We start from the raw sequence: 23197 nt of genomic DNA on the forward strand, positions 1-23197 counted from the left end.
ACTTGCCGTGCGGTAGCAGAGAGAACAGTCTATGACTAGGGTGGCTGGAATCTTTGACAATTTTTAATGCCTTCCTCTGACACCGCCTGGTATTGAGGTCCTGGATGGCAGGAAGCTTGGCCCAAGTGATGTACTGGGCCGTACGCACTAACCTCTGTAGTGCCTTGCGGTCGGAGGCCGAGAAGTTGCCATACCAGGCAGTGATGCAACCAGTCAGGATGCTCTCGATAGTGCAGCTGTAGAACCTTTGAGGATCTGAGGACCCATACCAAATCTTTTCAGTCTCCTGAGGGGGAATGGGTTTTGTCATGCCCTCTTCACGACTGTCTTGGTGTGCTTGGACCATGATAGTTTGTTGGTGATGTGGACACCAAGGAACTTACAGCCCCGTCGATGAGAATAGAGGTGTGCTCGGTCCTCCTTTTCCTGTAGTCCACAATCATCTCCTTTGTCTTGATTGTGTTGAGGGAGAGGTTGTTGTCCTGGCACCACACGGCCAGGTCTCTGACCTCCTCCCTATAGGCTCTCGTTGTTGTCGGTGATCAGGCCTACCACTGTACTGTTATCGGCAAACTTAATGATGGTGTTGGAGTTGTGCCTGGCCTTGCAGTCATGAGTGAACAGGGAGTACAGCAGAGGGCTGACCACGCACCCCTGAGGGGCCCCTGTGTTGAGGATCAGCGTGGCGGATGTGTTGTTACCTACCCTCACCACCTGGGGGCGGCCCATCAGGAAGTCCATGATCCAGTTGCAGAGGGAGGTGTGTAGTGCCAGGGTCCTTAGCTTAGTGATGAGTTTTGAGGGCACTGTAGTGTTGAACGCTGAGCTGTTGTCAATGAATAGCATTCTCACATAGGTGTTCCTTTTGTCCAGGTGGGAAAGGGCAGTGTGGAGTGCAATAGAGATTGCATCATTTGTGGATCTGTTAGGGCGGTATGCAAATTGGAGTGGGTCTAGGGTTTCTGGGATAATGGTGTAGATGTGAGCCATGACCAACCTTTTAAAGCACTTCATGGCTACAGACATGAGTGCTACGGGTCGGTAGTCATTTAGGCATGTTACCTTGGTGTTCTTGGGCACAGGGACTATGGTGGTCTGTTTAAAACATGTTGGTATTACAGACTCGGACAGGGAGAGGTTGAAAATGTCAGTGAAGACACTTGCCAGTTGGTCAGCGCATGCTCGGAGTACACGTCCTGATCATACATCTGGCCCTGAAGCCTTTTGAATGTTGACCTGTTTAAAGGTCTTACATCGGCTGCGGAGAGCGTGATCAAACAGTCGTCCGGAACAGCTGGTGCTCTCATGCATGTTTCAGTGTTATTTGCCTCGAAGCGAGCATGGAAGTAGTTTAGCTCGTCTGGTAGGGTCGTGTCACTGGGCAGCTCTTGGCTGTGCTTCCCTTTGTAGTCTGTAATGGTTTGCAAGCCTTGCCACATCCGACAAGCATCGGAGCCGGTGTAGTACAATTCGATCTTAGTCCTGTATTAACACTTTGCCTGTTTGATGGTTCGTCGGAGGGCATAGCGGGATTTCTTATAAGCTTCTGGGTTAGAGTCCCGCTCCTTGAAAGCGGCAGCTTTAGCCTTTAGGATGTTGGATGTTGGATGTTGGAGGATGTTGCCTGTAATCCATGGCTTCTGGTTGGGGTATGTACGTATGGTCACTGTGGGAGATGACGTCATCGGTGCACTTATTGATGAAGCCAATGACTATAATTTGCCAATATAAAAAAAAAATATGAAATACAACTTTTTGGGGGATATTCGAATGGTTATTATGGTGACCACGGTCATTTGGCCAATTACCTTCATCCACAATTCCATGACCGCCACAGCCCTAATTGTGAGACCCCATTTAGACCGGTGTAACAGGTAACACTCAGACCCTCTCCAGCTCTTCCATATACCCTGCAACCACAAAGTGAACTGCACATGTGCACATGCATAGACAGATACATGTTCAAGTTGACATGTGATCTTCACATGCATTAGATATTAAATGTCATGTTCCTGGCTGCTGACTCAAATCGGGAAATAGAAGGTATTCTTGTTCAGTACAGCAGTTTATACATGGTTAGCGGTAGTTAGCAGTTTGATTTAACTAGATTTGTACTATTTGATCTAGTGAAAGTGTGCAGCACAGCAACAGATCGAGAATGCGTTCTATTCATTCTATTTCTACGAGCACAGCATAGTCAGCACAATTCCCTATTGTTAAATCACTAGTAGCCTAAGGGTTTTGAATACACTTTTTACCTTATAGAAAGACTACAATAATGGCTTTCAAAAACATTCTCAGCATTTTGGCTAGTAATGAGAAACGAACCACGAATTGCAATCATGGTGTTTTATGAACACAAGATCAATAAATTAAAGATTAAGCAGATTTAAAGTCCCAGTGCAGTCAAAGCTCTGTTTTGCCTGTGTTGTAGAACAGCTGTACTACAGCTGATGAAACTATAAGAGTGAAAACATTTGATCAGTGTTATTTCCTGATAGTTGCTGGTTGAAAATACAATCTACGCAGGAACCTCTAATCAGAAGGTTTTCATGGACAGGAGTTTCAGCTTTCCATAGTGATATCAACATGCGGTAAATTGGTTAGTAGACCAATAGCAACAAGCGTTCCAAACCTCTCTGCCAATAACAGCTAGTTTTTAGTTTTAACCTTCCCACACAAACCACTCCCAGACAGTCCTAGAAAAAGTATTGCTTGATAAATATTTTTTTGTTGCTAAAAAGCAATTTTTGCCAATGTTAATAAAAATCAATTACAGTAAGGTACTTAGTTGTTAACCAGAAATTATACCGATCTAAAAACGTCTGCTTTGGGCCTTTTAAAGAGGGAGCAGTTTTTCAAGGAATGCAGTGTTGAAAATGCAGTAGAGAGTGCTGGAGCAAAGAACCAGTAATAATTCACACATGCACTCGCATGTGCATACGCAGACACACATGTGCTCCATGTATGTTCAACATGTTTTCTCAGTTTCTGAAACACTCCCTGGAGTTTGGACGGTCTATATGTCATTTTCCTCTCTCTCTTTAAGCAGTAGTTTGCCCCCCTCTTTGGATATTCAAATGTGAGTGGGTAAGCTTCAGCAAAATATACTGTAAAAACCTAAATGTCACTGAGTGCAAGAGATGTGCTCTGGATTGGCTGTAGAGGTTTGCACTAAGATGAGTGAATGTCTGGCTGTTGCGGGACTGTACAGGACAGTGTGTCTCCTATGTGTTCTTTTGTTCATGCGTTGGAGCCCAGCCCACTCTGGCTAGATCTCTGCTTCCAGCAGCCAAAGGGGGAGTGGCAGAGCTCTGGTGGGGGTGTCCCCTTTAGGCACACAGTGTACAAACACATGTGCCATGGTGCGGCAGAGGTGTGTCACTCCTGGCTCTCTTGCTAGCTCGCCTGCTTAGCTTCCTTCCTTTTTTCCCTGCATCCCGCGTGTGCACACACCCCCTTCGCTTTGCCCCTTTTCTTCCCTACTCGCCTCGGCCAGGCTGTTTCTCCACCGACCAGAGAGAAGGTAGGAGGGGTTGTGGGCTTGCTTTTTGTGCCACACTGACTCAGGCACTTCGGTAGATCAGTGCCTTTTTACTTCCAAGGGAAACTGATTCATAGGGAACATTTCCTGTGTTCCGTGGGACTGAAATATTTCGATTTTCACAACATAATAGAAGAAATAAGGAAACACACAAGGACAGTATCAAGACTGGATGACTTTGTTAAAACATTTTAAGTCTTAATAGTTGGCAGCCAGTTCTGCTATTGTATAACCAGGAGTGACTGCATTCAGTTTCCTCTGCATTAAACAAAATAAGTTAATTAGGCCTTAAAAGAAAACCCAAGAGGTCAAAATGGTTGCTGGCATGGTAATGCCCCTGGCAGATCTGAGGGCCATTTATGAGCTCCTCTTTCGGGATGGCGTCATGGTGGCCAAGAAGGACAGGCGTCCCCAGTGCATGCACCCTGAGATCCAGGGGGTTGCTAACCTGAAGGTGATAAGGGCCATGGGCTCCCTCAAATCCAAAGGCTTTGCGCGGGAGACCTTTGCATGGAAGCATTCCTACTGGTACCTCACCAACGAGGGCATCGTGTACCTGCGGGACTACTTGCGTCTGCCACCTGAGATCGTGCCCTCCTCCCTGCAGCGCATGCGTCGCCCCGCGTCCACCCTGGACATGATGCGTCGGGCCAGCCGTGGAGTGGTCCAGACAGTGGAGGGCCCCCCCTTCTACGCCCCCAAACCCAGGGTCGGACAGGAGAGCCAGCAGGGCATGATAGACCGCCAGGGCTACCGCCACAAGAGGGGACTCCCCGGCGAGGAGGAGGCCTCGGGTGAGAGGCCCGCGATGACGTTCAGGGGCTCCTACCAGGGCCGCGGCCGCAGAGCTGTAGGGGAGCCTGGAGCTGAGACCCAGACTTTCTTCAGAAGAGGCCAAGGTTTCCACAGAGAGGAACAGCGTGTGCCAGAAGAGGGCCAGAGGAGAGGCTTTGCTCCAGCTGGCCCTGCTTATCCTCCTCCTCTGGAGGCTAGGCCTGCCAGATCCCCTGCCCCAGCTGGAGATGTCAAACCATTTGTGCCTGAAGTTCCTGCCCCTGCTCCTATTAAGCCAGAGAAGCCCCAGGAAGTTGCTGTGCTCGTGCCTTTTGCAGAGATCATTGAACCAGCATTCATCCCTGCAGTGGAACCAGAGGCCCAAGCCCCAGCCCTAGAATTGGAGAAAGTGGTGGAGGAGGTGACAGTTGAGGAAGTGTCATTTGAGGCCCCCATGCCTGTTGAAGAGGCTGAGCCAGAAAAGGAAGAGATCACCACTGTGGAAGCTGCAGAGGTGCTCTCAGATGTGTGGGAACAGGAGGAGCCAAAGCCAGTTGTGGAGGAGATAGAAGAAGCAGCTGAAGAGGCCCCAGAGCCTGAAGTGGGTGAGGTCATTAAGGAGGAGGTCCTTGAGGCCACCGCACCTGTTGAAGAGTTTGAAGAAGAGCCCAAACAATCCACTGAAGGGTCTGCTGAAGAGTCTGCCGAAGAGTCCATCGAAGAGTCTACTGAAGAGTCCGCTGAAGAGGTGGAAGATGTTGTTGAGGAAGTGACTGCCACGGAGGTGGTGGTTGTTGAAGAAGCCGCTGCCATTCAGGCGGTGGTTGTCGAGGATGCCGCTGAAGTTCCTCCCGAAGACCTCTCACATGGTACTGATATTGAGATACTCGAAGAGCCCAAAGAAGTTGAGGAGGAACCATCCACTCATGAGGAGCCTGAGGCCTCTTCGTCTGAGGCTTCTTCTGATTCTGAGGACTCTGAGCCTGAACCAATCACAGCTGCAGTTGCTACTGAAGCCGAGAGTGAACCAGTTACAATCACAGAAAACATTGAAGCTGAGAGTGAGCCAGCTACAACCACAGAAGGCGCCGTAGAGGCCGAAAGTAAACCAGTTACAATTACAGAAGCCATACCGGAGGTTAAGGCCTCCGTCCCATTGACCAAAGCTGACTCCACTGAGCCAGACTCTGACACTGACCTTCCCACCCCTCTACCCCCAGTCACAGAGGACTTCACAGACCTCACAGAGTACCATCAGCAGACAGTGCTAGAGCACATCACTCAAGAAATACCCGCTATGGCAACCTTCAGATCTGAGATGCCACTTGAGGGAACCTCCCAGGTAGTAAGCTCCACAGTGTATTCCACAGTGTTTGAGACCCAACTCTCCCTGTCTGAGGCCTTCATGGAACCCCCCTCCATTGGAATGGCAGGCACTGTCTCACAGCTTGGACTTGAGCAAGAGGCTAGTCCTCTCTTTGGGGCTGAGTGTACTGCCCCTGTCATCCCCTCTGAGTGTCCCATCGCCTCCTCTGAGTGCCCCGTTGCCGCTCTGAAAAGTTCCCTTCCCCAGGGTGACTGGGCCTTTCTCACAGAGGAACCTGAGGAGGAGGAGGAGGAGGAGGTGAAGATCTGGCCTGATACACTACAAGGTTTGAGCTCTTTCTAGTTAACCCTTCTTCGACTACAGTCTTTTCCTGCATCAGTGACATCACAGGCGTTTCTATGGGTACTGTTTGTTTGTGAATGTGTGGGAGGGTGATCTGTGGTTAATTAGATCCAATAACGATACAAGTAATGAACTTGTCATTTTCCATAAGGCGAAACAATAACCAGACTCTCTAAATCATATGTCACTTGCAGGATGCATGATAGAATATTCTGATACTGCATGGTTGTGGCTTGCTTGCTTTGCACTTAACTAAATGTAGTTCTTCTTGTAACATGAAATGTAATTCTCAGAACACATACACTACCGCTCAAAAGTTTTAGAACACCTACTCATTCAAGGTTTTTAAAAATTATTTTTACTATTATTCTACATTGTAGTGAAGACATCAAAACTATGAAATAACAAATGGTATCATGTAGTAACCAAAAAAGTGTTTAACAAATCAAAATATATTTTATATTTGAGATTCTTCAAATAGCCACCCTTTGCCTTGATGACAGCTTTGCACACTCTGGGCATTCTCTCAACAGGCTTCATGAGATAGTCACTTAGAATCCATTTCAATTAACAGGTGTGCCTTGTTAAAAGTTAATTTGTGGATTTCTTTCCTTCTTAATGTGTTTGAGCCAATCAGTTGTGTTGTGACAAGGTTGGGGTGGTATACAGAAGATAGCCCTATTTGGTAAAAGACCAAGTCTATATTATGGCAAGAACAGCTTCAAATAAGCAAAGAGAAACGACAGTCCATCATTGCTTTAAGACGTGTGGTGTGGGGGTGGTTTTGCTGGTGAAACTGTCTGTAATTTATTTAGAATTCAAGGCACACGTAACCAGCATGGCTACCACAGCATTCTGCAGTGATACACCATCCCATTTGGTTTGGGCTTAGTGGTACTATCATTTGTTTTTCAACAGGACAATGATCCAACACACCTCCAGGCTGTGTAAGGGCTATTTGACCAAGAAGGAGAGTGATGGAGTGCTTCATCAGATGACTTGGCCTCAACCAAATTGAGATGTTTTGGGATGAGTCGGACCACAGAGTGAAGGAAAAGCAGCCAACAAGTGCTCAGCATATGTGGGAATTCCTTCAATACTGTTGGAAAAGCATTCCAGGTGAAGCACATTGACAGAATGCCAAGTGTGCAAAGCTGTCATCAGGGCAAAGGGTGGCTATTTGAAGAATCTCAAATATAACATATATTTCGATGTTTGTTTAACACTTTTTTGGTTACTACATGATTCCATATGTGTTATTTCATAGTTTTGATGTCTTCACTATTATTCTACAATGTAGTAAATAGTAAAAACCCTTGAATGAGTTGGTGTTCCAAAACCTTTGACCGGTAGTGTGTATGTAGCATTTAGTTTTTCAATGTTATATGCCTGACCTGTTGCATGATTTGAATCATCTTTTGTGTATTTGTTTTCACTGTGTGAAATGATGTGCCATTGTACAGAGGACTGCCAAAATGCTGGAGAAATACATATTTAAAACACACAAGGATAAAACCACACAACATTCACTCCTAGTTGAAAAGATCCACTGAAAACACCACTGATTATTAGACACTAGTATCAGACTAGTAGGTAAAAACCACACAGTCTATGACGCGTTTGCACAGAGCTCAGTATCCTTACATTCGATAATTAGCCAGTGTGGCTTTGGTGCTGTTTTTGTTGCCAGCTGTGTTCAAATAAGGAATGGAGCTGAGGGCTGACCCTGTACTGTACTGTGCGTGCCTATGCCCCTATCCCTCTTTCCCATGCTCTTTGGCCTGGCCAATGAGGCTGTAAGACTGCTCTGATCTATGTATGCTGCAAATATTTGCAAACATTCTCCCTCATGCTATCACCCTCTCCCCTGGTAATGGCGAGAGGTTTGAGTGAAGAAATTAAAGAAAAGGCTATGAAGTGACTTAAGGTAACTTGTGCAATGTGGCTGGGTAGCCTAGCGCACACCTCTGTGTTGCTATGGCAGACTTTTCGTACCAGGTTGGTTAGAAATAAAATGAGAGATTGCGCTCTTTGCTTGCTGACGTCTTGTCAAGTCTATTTATTTGATCATGTGTTGCTCATGTTAGTTTGTGCAATCTTTGGGCGTAATCTTGTTTGTATGGGGCTGCATGTTTTTGGATTCCCTAAAGTTAGCTAAGGGACCATCCATTACATGTTGCATACGTGGCACGTTAGTAGTATGCTATGTGCCTTCACTGGAAGTAGCCTATTTAGGTAACAGACAGCCTCGTCGCGAACCAGGCTTCCCTAAAACAGGAAGCCCGGTGAAGTTACATGGCAGAAATCAGCTGAAAAGGGGTTGGAACCCGGTGTAAACTCTGGGATGCTGGCCTCTTAGGCAGAGTTCCTCTGTCTAGTGTCTGTTTTTTGCCCATCTTAATCTTTTCTTTTTATTGGCCAGTCTGAGAGATGGCTTATTCTTTGCAACTCTGCCTAGAAGGCCAGCATCCCGGAGTCGCCTCTTCACTGTTGACGTTGAGACTGGTGTTTTGCGGGTACTATTTAATGAAGCTGCCAGTTGAGGACTTGTAACGCGTCTGTTTCTCAAACTACGCACTCTAATGTACTTGTCCTCTTGCTTAGTTGTGCACCGGGGCCTCCCACTCCTCTTTCTATTCCGGTTAGAGGCAGTTTGTGCTGTTCTGTGAAGAGAGTAGTACACAGCGTTGTACGAGATCTTCAGTTTCTTGGCAATGTCTCGCAACGAATAGCCTTCATTTCTCAGAACAAGAATAGACTGACAAGTTTCAGAAGAAAGGTCTTTGTTTCTGACCATTTTCAGCCTGTAATCGAACCCACAAATGCTGATGCGCCAGATACTCAAGTTGTCTAAAGAAGGACAGTTTTATTGCTTCTTTAATCAGAACAACAGTTTTCAGCTGTGCTAACATACTTGCAAAAGGGTTTTCTAATGATCAATTAGCCTTTTAAAATTATAAACTTGAATTAGCTAACACAACGTGCCATTGGAACACAGGAGTGATGGTTGCTGATAATGGGCCTCTGTACGCCTATGTAGATATTCCATAAAAAAATCTGCCGTTTCCAGCTGCAACAGTCATTTACAACATTAACAATGTCTGCACTGTATTTCTGATCAATTTCACATCATTTTAATGGATAATTTAATTTTTCTCTCTTTTTTTTCAAAAACCAGGACATTTCTAAGTGACCCCAAACTTTTGAACGGGAATGTACATTTTACAGACACAATGTATTTTTCAATAGTTTTCTTTCCTCCCATCTATTTCTGAAGAGCATCCCGTTTTGATTTGATTTCTATTTGCCATACATTTTTAACTGTGCTGTTTCATAACATTTCTGAACCTTTTATAATCTCATAGTTTCTACAGATTGTAAATTAAAGATACATTTTTTTTGCTAAAAGTCTTATTTTATTGATTGATTGACTATGACTTTTCAATCCAGCAGTACTATTTGCGGTGCTATTTAATGTGAAATGCTTACTTACAAGCCCTTTCCCAATAATGCATAGTTTAAAAGTACGAAAAATTTGCAAATAAGGGAAAAAAGGATATAGTAGCACAGTAAAATAATAATAACGAGACTATATACAAGGAATACCGGTACCGAGTCAATGTGCAAGGGTACGAGGTAGTTGGGGTAATTGAGGTAAAATGTACATGTAGGTAGGGGTAAACTTGAGTAGGCAATCAGGATAGATAATAAACAGAGTAGCAGCAGCGTATGTGAAGAGTGTGAAAGTGTGTCTTTGTGTGAGTCCAGTGAGTGTGCATAAAGCCAGTGCAGGTTGTCAATGCAAATTGTCCAGGTAGCCATTTGATGAACTTTTCAGCAGTCTTATGGCTTGGGGGGTAGAAGCTGTTCGGGAGCTTTTTGGTCCCAGACTTGGCGATCCGGTACCGGTCGTGTAGTATAGAGGTCCTGGATGACAGGGAGCTCAACCCTTTGTAGCGTCTTGCGGTCAGATGCCAAGCAGTTTCCATACCAAGCGGTGATAAAGCCAGTCCAGATGCTCTCAATGGTGCAGCTGTCAAACTTTTTGAGGATCTGAGAGCCCATGCCAAAACCTTTCAGCTTCCTGAGGGGGAAAGAGGCATTGCCGTGCCCTCTTCACGACTGTGTTGGTGTGTTTGCCCTTCAGGAAGTCCAGGATCCAGTTGCAGAGGGAGGTGTTTAATCCCAGGGTCCTTAGCTTAGTGATGAGCTTGTAGGGCACTAAGGTGTTAAACGCTGAGCTGTTGTCAATGAACAGTATTCTCACGTAGGTGTTCCACGTAGGTGGAAAAAGGCAATGTGCATTAGAGATTGCGTCATCTGTGGATCTTTTTGGGCGGTATGCACATTGGAGTGGGTCCAGGGTGTCTGGGATGATGGTGTTGAGCAATGTTCCCTCTAAGCTGCGCGCGTGAGGCAGAAGAAATATTAGCCTGCGCAGAGAATCACAAGATTAAAACTATACAATCGCATTGTGTAATTGAACACCTTTTTTCTTTATGATTAAGGCGAATACAGAGCTGGAGAATTGTCAGTTCCTAACTTGGTCGCCTACGTTGTTTGCTTTACACCTACGTTGTTTTTGCTTTATTGCCAGACAACAAACGAGGCCCGACGATCCTGTGTGTGAATCCTGCAAGTAGTGACAGTTATATGTTACAATGCATTTACAGGACAATTAATGCGTTGTTGTTCAAATGTAGTTCAGAAGATGGATGCCTCAAAAAAGGCAATTGCATGGGGCGACTGCATCAATATGCATCCACACGCGACTCGTCCACGTTCCCACACTCACACCCAGCGTCCACGAGCTGTAAAACTCGCTGGACTTGCTGCTGCCATCTGCTGGGTAGCAGCTCTACTCCCCATCTGTGTACAGTATGGATAAAGTTGTGATAATACCCCACATAGTTGTCATAGACACTGAAATACATGGCTATTGCATTGATAAATAGACACAACATTCAAGTGAAAAACATGATATGTTGTACATTCATGTTTATGGATACTCAGGTAGTTGTGTTTATTAAGTGGGAAAAGTAAGGTATGGGTGACTGTTTTTTGTTTGTTTCAGTCCTGGCCTGTGGATCCTTCCTCCACATGGCCTGTTTCAGCCCCCCCTGATATCCATGCAGCCTGAGAACTTTCCATTCTCTGCAGGCTGGTAAATGACTCCGCAAGATGTTGGTAAATGACTCCGCAAGATGTTGGGAAATGTGAGTCCAATTAGTGTACACCGCTTTTTCTGCCATTTTTCCTGCTAAATGGGGCGAAGCCTCAGCTCCTACATGATGGAGCCCAGATGGGAACATGTGGCAGTTGCCGCCTTTAATCTGACCTCAACTCTGTGTTTCAGCTCAGGCTGTTGCTGCTGGAGATGTTCCATTCTAACAGTAGGGAGACGAGTGTATAAAGAGTAAATGCACACAGAGACTAGACTCTAGTAGCTAGTGGTATCATTTTCTCTCAGTTGTTGTATTGTGAATATATATTTTTTTATTATTAGCTATTATGAAGATTGATTATGGAAGATCTGATTCAACAGGGCCAAGGTAGGACATTTTAACTACTGGTACAGTACAGTATTCTTACCAAGAGGTGTCAGCATTAGGTTTGCATTGCTAAAGCTGGGATCTAATGGTGCTAGTGTATCACATAACAGTAGTGGCATTCCATCTCTTTGTGATAAACCTGCAGCATATGGTTCACATTTAAGCTACAATATATATACAAAAGTATGTGGACACCCCTTCGAATTTGTGGATTTGGCTATTTCATCCACACCCGTTGCTGACAGGTGTATAATATCGAGCACACAACCATGCAATCTCCATAGACAAACATTGGCAGTAGAATGGCCTTACAGAAGAGCTCAGTGACTTTCAACGTGGCACAGTCATAGAATGCCACCTTTCCAACAAGTCAGTTCACCAAATGTCTGCCCTGCTAGAGCTGCCCCGGTCAACTGCAAGTGCTGTTATTGTGAAGAGGAAACGTAAAGGAGCAACAACGGCTCAGCCGCAAAGTGGTAGGCCTCACAAGTTCACAGAACGGGACCGCTGAAGCGTGTAGCACGTAAAAACTGCCTGTCCTTGGTTGCAACACTCACTGCCGAGTTCCAAACTACCTCTGGAAGCAACGTCAGCACAAGAAGTGTTTGTCGGTAGCTTCATGAAATGTGTTTCCATGGCCGAGCAGCCGCACACAAGCCTAAGATCACAATGCGCAATGCCAAGCGTCGTATGGAATAAAGCTCACTGCCATTGGACTCTGGAGCAGTGGAAACGCGTTCCCTGGAGTGATGAATCACATTTCACCATCTGGCAATCCGACGAACAAATCTGGGTTTGGCGGATGCCAGGAGAACGCTACCTGCCGCAATGCATAGTGCCAACTGTAAAGTTTTGTGGAGGAGGAATAATGGTCTGGAGCTGTTTTTCATGGTTCCCGGCTAGGCCCCTTAGTTCCAGTGAAGGGAAATCTTAACGCTACGGCATACAATTACATTCCAGACGATTCTGTGCTTCCAACTGTGTGGCAACAATGGTTTGTCGAGATGGGTGTGGAAGAACTTGACTGGCCTGCACAGAGCCCTGACCTCAACCCCATCGAACACCGACTGCGAGCCAGACCTAATCGCCCAACATTAGTGCCCGACCTCAGTAATGTTCTTGTGGCTGAATGGAAGCAAGTCCCCACAACAATGTTCCAACATCTAGTGGAAAGCCTTCCCAGAAGAGTGGAGGTTGTTATAGCAGCAACGGGGGGCCAACTCCATATTAATGCCAATGATTTTGGAATGAGATGTTCGACGAGCAGGTGTCCACATACTTTTGGTCATATTGTGTATTTAGCTAGATTCCATTTGTTTTTGATGCGATTATGTGGTAAACTAGTTTCACTAGTGTAAGTTGAGATTTGTGGTCTATAAATTGCCAGCCAACGACACATAGCCTACGTTCCATCTATTTGGATTTGCTGATTTATCTTGACAATAAGTATTAACTGTGAAGCAGAGTTGTAGCACAAACTGTATGGTAAGACCAAGAGCTGTAGGGTAGGCTCCTCCCACTCACACATTCTGGTTCTGCCAGGGATCAGGTTCCCCAGAGCTGGCTAAATCCAGGGGGTGTGAGCCGGATGAACTCCTCTGAGCGGCTACTCCCCGTCCTGTTTTCTTCCAATGAGAGGCAGTGCATGCGTCCCAAATGGCACCCTATTCTCTATTCAGAGTGGCTGCGGATCCCACTTTTTCCTGACCTTTTTCTCAAAAGTATCTCTAGCACTAAATTAAATTACGTGAAGGTTCTGCGCAATCATGTTCTGCACATGTCTTTCTTTACCTTACGCACACATTTTTATGGTCCCCTTCTCAATCAGTTTAATGGGGATATGCATTTGGGCAAATCTACGGGAACAGAATGACACAGACTCTGACATTTTTCATTTTAAAAGTATGCCAAACAAAAACCATTGACTGGAAAGTTAAACAAACCATACAACTCTATGCATATGTACTACCTTTAATAATTTCAAACATTTTATAAAAACGCATTTACTCGAAGAACAACGCAGATATAAGGTTTGGTAACAGAATGGCAGTAAAATCTCCCTCAGTTTTTATTTGATCTCATTTTCCCAAAAAACTCTGTTAAATGTCTACTCCAAATTAAGACTTAAAAATGTCTTCAGAAAGAATGGGGTGTCAGCTGACACCTTGAGTTTGGAAAAAAATCTATTTTGGTTATTGAACTACAGTAAGTGAATTGAATTGGACCCGGTAACAGAATGATTGTAACAGAATGACACCATGGGTCCCTGATCTGTACTATACATAATTATGAATGTCATTCTCTTCATGGTGATGTATCCTGAATAGGTACACAAAAGGCTCTAGAGATCATCATACTACCAACAAACTATCTGTTGATAAGCAACTGCTTGCTAAGGTTACAGTTCGGGTTAGGTTTAGAATAAGGGTTAGGGTTAAGGTTAGGGTTAGGGTTACAGTTATACAATGCAATTATATTCGGTTCTGTTATGCACAATAGCCTACTATCATTACGTGATCTTGCAGAAATTGATTCAGCTTTGATCTAACTTTATTAAACGATCACCATTCGCCAGAGTAGCCTGTTCCCTGAGAGTAGAGCAGACTGTGTGTAAAGTAGAGAATAAACACATGTGCAGAATGTGATATGCACATGTGCTAAAGCTTTGGGACCTTTAGCACCAGAGATACTTCTGAGAAAAAGGGTCTGTGAAAAGGTCTATTTACTGCACTAGTTTTGACCAGGGCCCATAAGTAAAAAATACTTTAAAGTATTAAGTAGTTTTTTGGGGTATCTGTACATTACTTTTCCATTTATATTTTTGGTTACTTTTACTTCACTACATTCCATCCTTACATTTACATTTAAGTCATTTAGCAGACGCTCTTATCCAGAGCGACTTACAAATTGGAAAGTTCATACATATTCATCCTATTGTACTTTTTACTTCGTACATTTTCCTTGACACCCAAAAGTAGTTTTAATGCTTAGCAGCATAGGAAAATAGTCCAATTCACGCACTTATCAACCAAACATCCTTGGTCATCCATACTGCCTCTAATCTGGCGGAGTCACTAAATACATTATTCGTTTGTAAATTATGTCTGAATGTTGGAGTGTGCCCCTGGCTTTCCGGTCATTTTTTAAACAAGAATATGGTGCCGTCTGGTTTGTTTAATATAAGGAATTTGAAATGATTTATGCTTTTACTTTTGACACTTAAGTACATTTTAAACCAAATACTTTTAGACTTTTGCGGTCTTATGTAGTTCGGTCTTATGTAGCAACATTTCAAATTGTTTTTTTCGTTGGATAAAAGTAGAAACTCAAAGCTACAAAATGGTGTATCATACACTACAGTTAAGGAACAATGGGAAAGTCATTCTGCTTTGAAAGTTTGTAAACTTGTTACCCCACTTTTGAGAAAATGGCCCTTCAATGTTTGGTACACCTACTGGAAAGCTCTTTGTCTACACCCATTCAGCATCGTTCACATCCTCGTAAGCCTTAGCCCCACCCATCTCTTTAAGGATTCACATGTACTAAACCAAAGATTTCAAGACTAAAGGCTGGTTTATAATACATCTATCGACAGTTGTCGCAGTGACATCATGAACATTTTATTGTTGTCCGACATCAAACTTGTCGTTATGAAAAAGTATGAACACAAAAACTACAGGCAGCCTGGTGGTCCAAAATTGCATAACTGGTGTATTTTAACACCAATCAACCCACCCGTTCAAAAATGTATTTAGTATATGTCAATCTATCAAACCAGGCAACTAAATGCAACGTTCTAAACAATGTTTTGGTTCATTTCTAGCTTGTTAGCTAGCTAGCTTACGTTAAGTTAGCTAGCTAGCCAGTTCAATGAATGACCATATCATATACAGTAGCTGACAACGTCTTCACTTTAGCTCATTTGTATTCATTATTGCAGGAAAATAAACTCACAAGAACATCATTATTTACAAGTTTGATGGTGAGACAATTACAGAAAATAGCTTATGGATGTGAGTGTGACAAAATAAAATCAGGGCATTCTAACCGTTAATATTAGAACTTTGACACTGTCTCATTGGCCTAAAGTTATATCAAAATTTGACTTTGGTGCAGGTCATGTTGTTCTTCCCATTACCGTCTCTGGTAAACACATACAGTGCCTTGTAAAAGTTTTCATCCCCCTTGACGTTTTTCCTATTTTGTTGCATTACAACCTGTAATTTAAATTGATTTTTAACAAAAATAAAATAACATTTCAAGTTTCAAATAATTCAAAAAAATGGAAAAGTGGTGCGTGCATATTTATCCCCCTCTTTGCTATGAAGCCCCTAAATAAGATATTGCGCAACCAATTACCTTCAGAAGTAACATAATTAGTTAAATAAAGTCCACCTCTGTGCAATCTAAGTGTCAAATGATCTGTCACATGATCTCAGTATATATACACCTGTTCTGAAAGGCCCCAGAGTCTGCAACACCACTAAGCAAGGAGCACCACCAAGCAAGCAGCACCATGAAGACCAATGAGTTCTCCAAACAGGTCAGGGACAAAGTTGTAGAGAAGTACAGAGTACAGATCAGGGTTGGGTTATAAAAAAATATCAGAAACTTTGAACATGCCACGGAGCACCATTAAATCCATTGTTAAAAAGTGGAAAGAATATGGCACCACAACAAACCTGCCAAAACTCTCAGACCAGACAAGGAGGGCATTAATCAGAGAGGCAACAAAGAGACCAAATATAACCCTGAAGGAGCTGCAAAGCTCCACAGCGTAGATTGGGGTATCTGTCCATAGGACCACTTTAAGTCGTACACTCCACAGAGCTGGGCTTTACAGAAGAGTGGCCAGAAAAAAGCCATTGCTTAAAGAAAAAATAAGCAAACATGTTTGGTGTTCGACAAAAGGCATGTGGGAGACTCCTCAAACATATAGAAGAAGGTACTCGGGTCAGATGAGTCTAAAATTGAGCTTTTTGGCCATCAAGGAAAACGTCTGGTGCAAACCCTACACCTCTTACCGCCCCGAGAACACCATCCCCACAGTGAAGCATGGTGGTGGCAGCATCATGCTGTGGGGATGTTTTTCATCGGCAGGGACTGGGAAACTTGTCAGAATTTAAGGAATAATGGATGGTGCTAAATACAGGGAAATTCTTGAGTGAAAACTGTTTCAGTCTTCCAGAGATTTGAGACTGGGACGGAGGTTCAACTTCCAGCAGGGCAATGACCCTGAGCATACCGCTAAAGCAACACTAGAGTGGTTTAAGGGGAAACATGTAAATGTCTTGGAATGGCCTATCCAAAGCCCAGACCTCAATCCAATTGAGAAACTGTGGTATGACTTAAAGATTGCTGTACACCAGCAGAACCCATCCAACTTGAAGGAGCTGGAGCAGTGTTGCCTTGAAGAATGGGCAAAAATCCCAATGGCTAGATGTGCCAAGCTTATAGAGACATACAAGAGACTTGCAGCTGTAATTGCTGCAAAAGGTGGGTCTACAAAGTATTGACTTTGGGGGGGTGAATAGTTATGCACGCTCAAATTTTCTGTTTTTTTTGTCTTATTTCTTGTTTGTTTCACAATAAAAAAATATTTTGCATCTTCAAAGTGGTAGGCATGTTGTGTAAATCAAATGATACAACCCCCCCCAAAATCCATGTTGTAAGGCAACAAAAATGCCAAGGGGATGAATACTTTCGCAAGCCACTATTATATGAAATAAAATCACAGTTTATTTGTCACATGCACAGGGTACAGAAAGTGTAAATGGTACAGTTAAATTGTTACTTGCATTGTGGAGTCTTTTGTTTAGACATGTAGCTAGCTAGCTAAACAATAAACCATAATCCCAACTCATAACGTTACTACCCTGCATGAATCTGCAGATAGCTAACCAACCAGGTTCGATGTTAGCTAGCTAGCTAACATTAGGCTATAACTAGCAATGCAAATGGCTCTGAGATACGATTAATATTACTACACAGATCATACACGTAACGTTAGCTAGCGAGCCTGTCAGCTAATATTAGCTAGTTAGTTAACAATACACTTGCAATGAATTTTCTTTTCCAACAAAATGTTATACATATAATGTCTGAAAATATAGCTAGCTAGACTCTCTTGCCCGTATACATGGATAAACGCTTCTCCCTCTCTGTCACGGATGCCATGGTTGCCTTTAGTTTGAAGATGTAATCTGGGGACAGGCCTTCTGTGTGTTCTCTTTTCGACTGACTCCCTCTGCATATTTGCAATCAAACACCAGCATTTTCTCCATCTCTTTTGCTACCATACTTTTCTTCCACCGGGCATTCCACTGATTTCAAAACCCGGTCCTCCAGAAAGTGGAGAGCAACACTTTTGCAGTTCTACGTGATATCTTTCAAAAAGCTGTGTTAGAAAGGATTACCTGCACATACTGACCAGCTCATGTTATAGACAGAAGGTGCTACATGGCAGACCAACCTGAACTCATCTCTCGGCATGTCCAGCCCATCCATTATCTCAGCCAATCATGGATAGCGGGAAGGTTCCTGTCTTTTTACGTGGCTAAACCAACTATGCTTGTAATTTAACAATTTTATTCGTATTTACAAATGTCATACAAGTTTGTTATCAAGGCACAATAAAGTTCAGTTGGTTTAGCCACGGAAAAGTTGGTTTAGACACTGAAGAAGACAGGAATGGAAGAGGGAATGGAATGAGATGGGAACAGCAATTTGTTGCAAGTTGGGAAGGAGGGCTAATAGCTGAACAACCTTTACTAAAGAATAGTCTAATAGCCGAGCTAGGTGTCTAACCCCCCCCCCCCCCCCCCCCCCCACCATCACAGACAGATTTGCCCTAACGACCAAGGGGTAGCTTGCTACTCAATGTAATAAAGTAATAACTCTTCAAATAAGTTACCTTACACGTTATGTTTCCTGACAATTTGTTAGCTACGCTGTCCTTACGAACCACATACCGGTACATACTGCTGTAATGATATGCTATGTTAGCTAGCTACCTAACGTTAGTAGTTATACATCAAACTTGCCAGTATATTAACTATAGGCTATCTAACTACCCAACGTTTATTGACTTGATTATTCTCGTCTTTCTTAGTTTAGCTAAATGGTATAGTCGTTGTGCTTTCTCAATGGACATTCTGCACACGTAGACAACAGCCACTCTCGAAGCATCGTTACCCATCGCTCCACAAAAGCCGCGGCCCTTGCAGAGCAAGGGGAACAACTACTTCAAGGTCTCAGAGCGAGTGATGTCACCGATTGAAACGCTATTAGCGCACACCCCGCTAACTAGCTAGGCTTTTCACACCGGTTACACCCGATTTGAAAAAAAAATAACAAATATACACATTGCGAGATATTTGCCGAAATAGACAGACATGCCTATATTTCCCCCATAGGAGACAATGGGAAGACCGCAGAGTTCCAAAATAATTTTTGTTGTTTACATTTTGTTGTTTACATTTGAACTATAAAACAATGTGAACAGGTCTCATTGCCAACAATAGCGAAGCAGGCATTGTGACGTTGAACAATAAGCTGGGAATAGAACATTCAGAAGGCGAGTTGGTGCCACGGTGCTCAATTGAACTAAAAGGAGCTGGCAGGGTGAAAAATGCACTAAAATAAGGCCTGTTTTTTCACGATTACTTCAAAACAATGGCAAGCAGCTGGGACATATGGTCATATTATGAAGCTGGGCTCCACGGCGGATGCAATGAACTAGTTTTTATCTGAAAAGAACGTTGTTAAAAATGTCATGTGTCCAGCCTACTATCTACACGGATTTCAGAGCACTCTCATCTGAGTGTACCAGAGCACAGAATAATTACTTAACGAGCGCTCAACACCCGTTGAATATGGCCAGTGTCAGTAAACGTTGGGAAATAAGCGCAATTAAATTGTTTCCAGCACCACATTTACAGTTACCAACGCTCTGGTTAACACGAAAACTGCCTTATCAGCTCTGCTAGGGTGAGTAAAATGGTCAGAGTGGTCTCATTTGTGTCTGGAAGTAGCTAGCCAATGTTATCTTGGGTGCTTGACTGCCGTTCTAAGGCCAAATCAACCCTACTCCTCGGCCTGAACGTTCAGTGTGTGCTCCGAGAGCGAAACGGCCTGAATTGACAAACGGACAATTTTTTTCTGAATGGAAACACCATAATATTAATTAAGCCACATTTCTTAAAATCAATCCCGCATACTATGTTATTACAAAAAAGGTTTTAAATTCTCTGGTAATGCCAATACGGAATACTGTCAAATGCTTCTCAAAGATGCTCTCTGGTGGTCAAACTAGCAATAACTTGCAGTAACAGAAGAAATGGCAGAGAATTAAATGACGTGCGACAGAATGCTGCAGCAGCACGCAAGGTGTGCTGTAGTATGTCGCAACTTTTAAAGGAGGAACCATTGTATAAGGTCCCACAGTTGACAGTGCATGTCAGAGCAAAAACCAAGCCATTGTGTCGAGGCACATGACAGCCCACTTGCAGTTTGCCAAAAGGCACCTAATAGACTCTCAGACCATAAGAAACAAGATTATCTGGTTCAATTTAACCAAGATTGAACTCTTTGGCCTGAATACCAAGCGACAAGTCTGGAGGAAACCTGGCACCATCCCTACATGGTGGTGGCAGCATCATGCTGTGGGTATGCTTTTCAACAGCAGGGACTGGGAGACTAGTCAGGATCGAGGGAAAGATGAACGGAGCAAAGTACAGAGATCCTTGATGGAAACCTTCCCCAGAGCACTCAGGACCTCAGACTGGGGTGAAGTCACATTCCAACAAGACAACGACCCTAAGCACACAGCCAAGACAATGCAGGAGTGTCTTTGGGACAAGTGGCCCGACCAGAGCCCAGACTTGAACCCGATCGAACATCTCTAGAGACCTTAAAAAATCTGTGCAGCGACACTCCCCATCCAACCTGACAGAGCTGGTTGTTTTACATATTTGCTGAAGTTCATACAAACCTGTTTTTGCTTTGTCATTATGGGGTATTGTGTAGATTGGTGAGGGACAATTTTTTTAAATCAATTTTAGAATAAGGCTGTAATGTAATAATTACATTGATGGAAACCACAATCTGTCTGCAATATTAAATCTGCTCTACCCCCCCCCCCCCCCCATTAAAAAAAATAATAATCAGAAAAGGGGTCATACTTTTTCACGACACTGTAGTTGAGGCCTTTTGTTGAGATGTATTTCTTATGAGTCACTCTTGTCCACGTGGTTTAAATGTTGGAGTGTTGATGTGACATCACAAAGCTAGAAGAATATTTTCTTCTGTCAGGTTCTTCATCATGACCATATTGCCCATTCAATGTCCACTTTTAACTTAAATGTGTAGGCCTATTCCATATCCCCTTGACAATTGTTTTGGTCGCTATGCTTTTGGTTGACATTTACCAGCAGGGGTAAAATAGGCAACCCTCAAAATAGCATGAAAGGGACACCCCTCATAATAGAGTTATCAGACAGAGATACGAGAGAAACCACCTCTCTGTCTCTTCAGACCAGGTCTGTCTTTGACATCCTGAATATCTCCTCTTAGGGTAAATATCCCTCTTGCGATATCTTCTATAGATGAAGATCATACCTGGTAGGTTGGTAAAAGTGTGTCTGTGTGTTGCTTATCGTTACTGGGAAACTAGCCTGACTCCAGGCTTCACACCTTTGACAGAGGTGTAACCGACCGGAAGGTTTGCTAATTTGGCTAGAGCATACTGTATGTAGTTCAGTTTGTAGCCTAAAAGCATTGGAAGCAATACTCTCACTTATTTTGCCCACAGAATAAAGCTTTTGATGTTGTATTTTGGGGCGTGTCATGTGAAGTGTGTCTGTAGGTTTTATTTGTGTGTTTTGTGGCTTTGGGACGGTTGCAAGTCATAGTTTGTTTTGTGATGGGGGATACGTTCCAATGTCAAGGACTTACGCATTGTGCGGCTCTGCAAAGAGAGCACCTTCACAAAGAGACAGCCATGAAAACAGGATCCGTGTTTTAAGGAACATTTCTACTCCGGGGTTGGCTTTTCTCTAACATATTTCACCTTCAGGTCTTTTAATGACGTTCTTTGTCCAGAAAGAATGGGGTAGTTGTTTGGATTTACAGGCAGAAGGCCTAAACCGTGAGTTGGTATTTGGAGGTTGGATGGTTTTTATTGGTTAGTGGTCAAGAAACAAGACCCAGTTCTATAGGCTTCTGGAAACCCTGTGGACATGAGTATGGAGTTAAGACATAGCTTCTAGGAAAATGAAATGGGAAGCTTTGTAAATAGGAACATAAACATTTGGAGAGAAAAAAAGTGAGATCCTTGGTTTTTATGACTCATGGGGAGGGTGGAAAATAATTAGTAGCTTCCTGCTAGCAGTTTGTGAGCCTTCCCTTGGAGCAAACCAGATGGAGTAGCAACAGCCAATAGAAGATCACTTCACACTACTTTGACGACAGAAACTAGGTCCAGGAGAGATACTTGTGTAAGTAAAGAGACAGATTGGGATCAACGTCTCACTTTATGAGATGTCTCCCACACTACCTTCAGAGATAGTGTTTTATTTTTTTCTATTCATCCTTTATTTAATCAGAGAGGTCACATTTGAAATGTACATCTCTTTTACAAGAAAGACAAGAAAGCACCATACGTAGTAAACACAACATAAAGACACGACATAAAACATAACAATGAATGGAAGTTAAAATGGTGCGTAGTGCAAAAGTAAACTAAAACTGCAGGTTTAAAAACATTATAATTTTTATGTTTGTCTATATAATATGGTATTTACGGTATGCTCATAGCCACGCTCACACATGAAGCAGGAATGTGGCTTTGGCCACACCACATCCAACTAAGGCTATTGTAAACAGAACAGTTGCAAATCTGATGTGGAAGAGAGATCGATCTGACTAGACATATTTTACTAATGTAAATCCATCCTATGGACTCTTTACTTTGTTACCTGAAGGCTACAATCAATCGACTTAAATGTACCTGGCTAAGTGAAGAAGAAAAGAATGCAAGTCTGAGTGGACGAACGAGAAGCAGAGAGATTGTGAAAGGAAGGAACGAGCGAGAGAGAGAGTGGGTGGGAGCTCGGCCACTTTTGCCAGCAGTCTGACTCAGAAGGAGAAAAAAAGGTTTGAGCGGTGCTCTTTCGCTCTGCTCTCTCGTTAGTTGCAAGCATATTGGCTTCCTCTTTGGTTTGAAGTCCAAGACGGCGGCACCACACCCCTGGCTGGCCCCCCCCTTCCTCCATACACCCTCACCTTTCACCCGGGCCCTCCCACCTGTCTCTGGATCCTGCGAGATCCCACTCGGTCACAGGCCTGATGGCGGCAAGCCCCCCTGGAAACGTATTCCCAACCCTGGTGGTTGTAGGACATATTGTCACTTTGATCGCTGTTTGGCAGTGGAGGCAACGTAAGAGGCAGTTAAGAGAAGGTAAGACCAGCTGGGGGAAAAACTTGTTACGAGGCTTACTGTACTTCAGGAAAGGTAATGCTACTTACTGTAAGTCATATGTCCTTGGGGCACATGAATAGAGATCAGAAGCTTTCTGTGTGAATGGATCTGGTGAGGTCTCTAGTCTTCACCATTTGTCTTAAATGGTCTGCTCTCTCTTCCCTCTCTACTCTCTGTGC

General features: G+C 43.6%; 2 protein-coding genes across 9 annotated transcripts in view; both read left to right on the forward strand.

Annotated features, from left to right (window-relative positions):
* LOC139554258 (plectin-like) overlaps positions 1-23197 on the forward strand; it is a 192924-nt gene that overhangs the window by 91890 nt on the left and 77837 nt on the right. The window contains exon 1 of one of the 8 annotated variants that reach the window (XM_071367007.1): positions 22759-22997. The exons of 6 other annotated variants lie outside the window; for them this stretch is intronic. In XM_071367007.1, coding sequence (XP_071223108.1) covers positions 22886-22997 — 112 coding nt within the window. In that variant the 5' untranslated portion in view covers positions 22759-22885. Of the gene's footprint in view, positions 1-22758; positions 22998-23197 lie in introns of those variants that run through there. One more of the 8 variants, XM_071367012.1, reaches the window with a different exon arrangement.
* Positions 3375-9398, forward strand: LOC139554260 (fibrous sheath CABYR-binding protein-like). Its single transcript, XM_071367015.1, has one exon. The coding sequence runs from the start codon at positions 3858-3860 to the stop codon at positions 5985-5987; it is 2130 nt and encodes a 709-aa protein (XP_071223116.1). The 5' UTR covers positions 3375-3857; the 3' UTR covers positions 5988-9398.

Source organism: Salvelinus alpinus, chromosome 26, assembly GCF_045679555.1.
Source record: "Salvelinus alpinus chromosome 26, SLU_Salpinus.1, whole genome shotgun sequence".
Classification (NCBI taxonomy): Eukaryota; Metazoa; Chordata; class Actinopteri; order Salmoniformes; family Salmonidae; genus Salvelinus; species Salvelinus alpinus.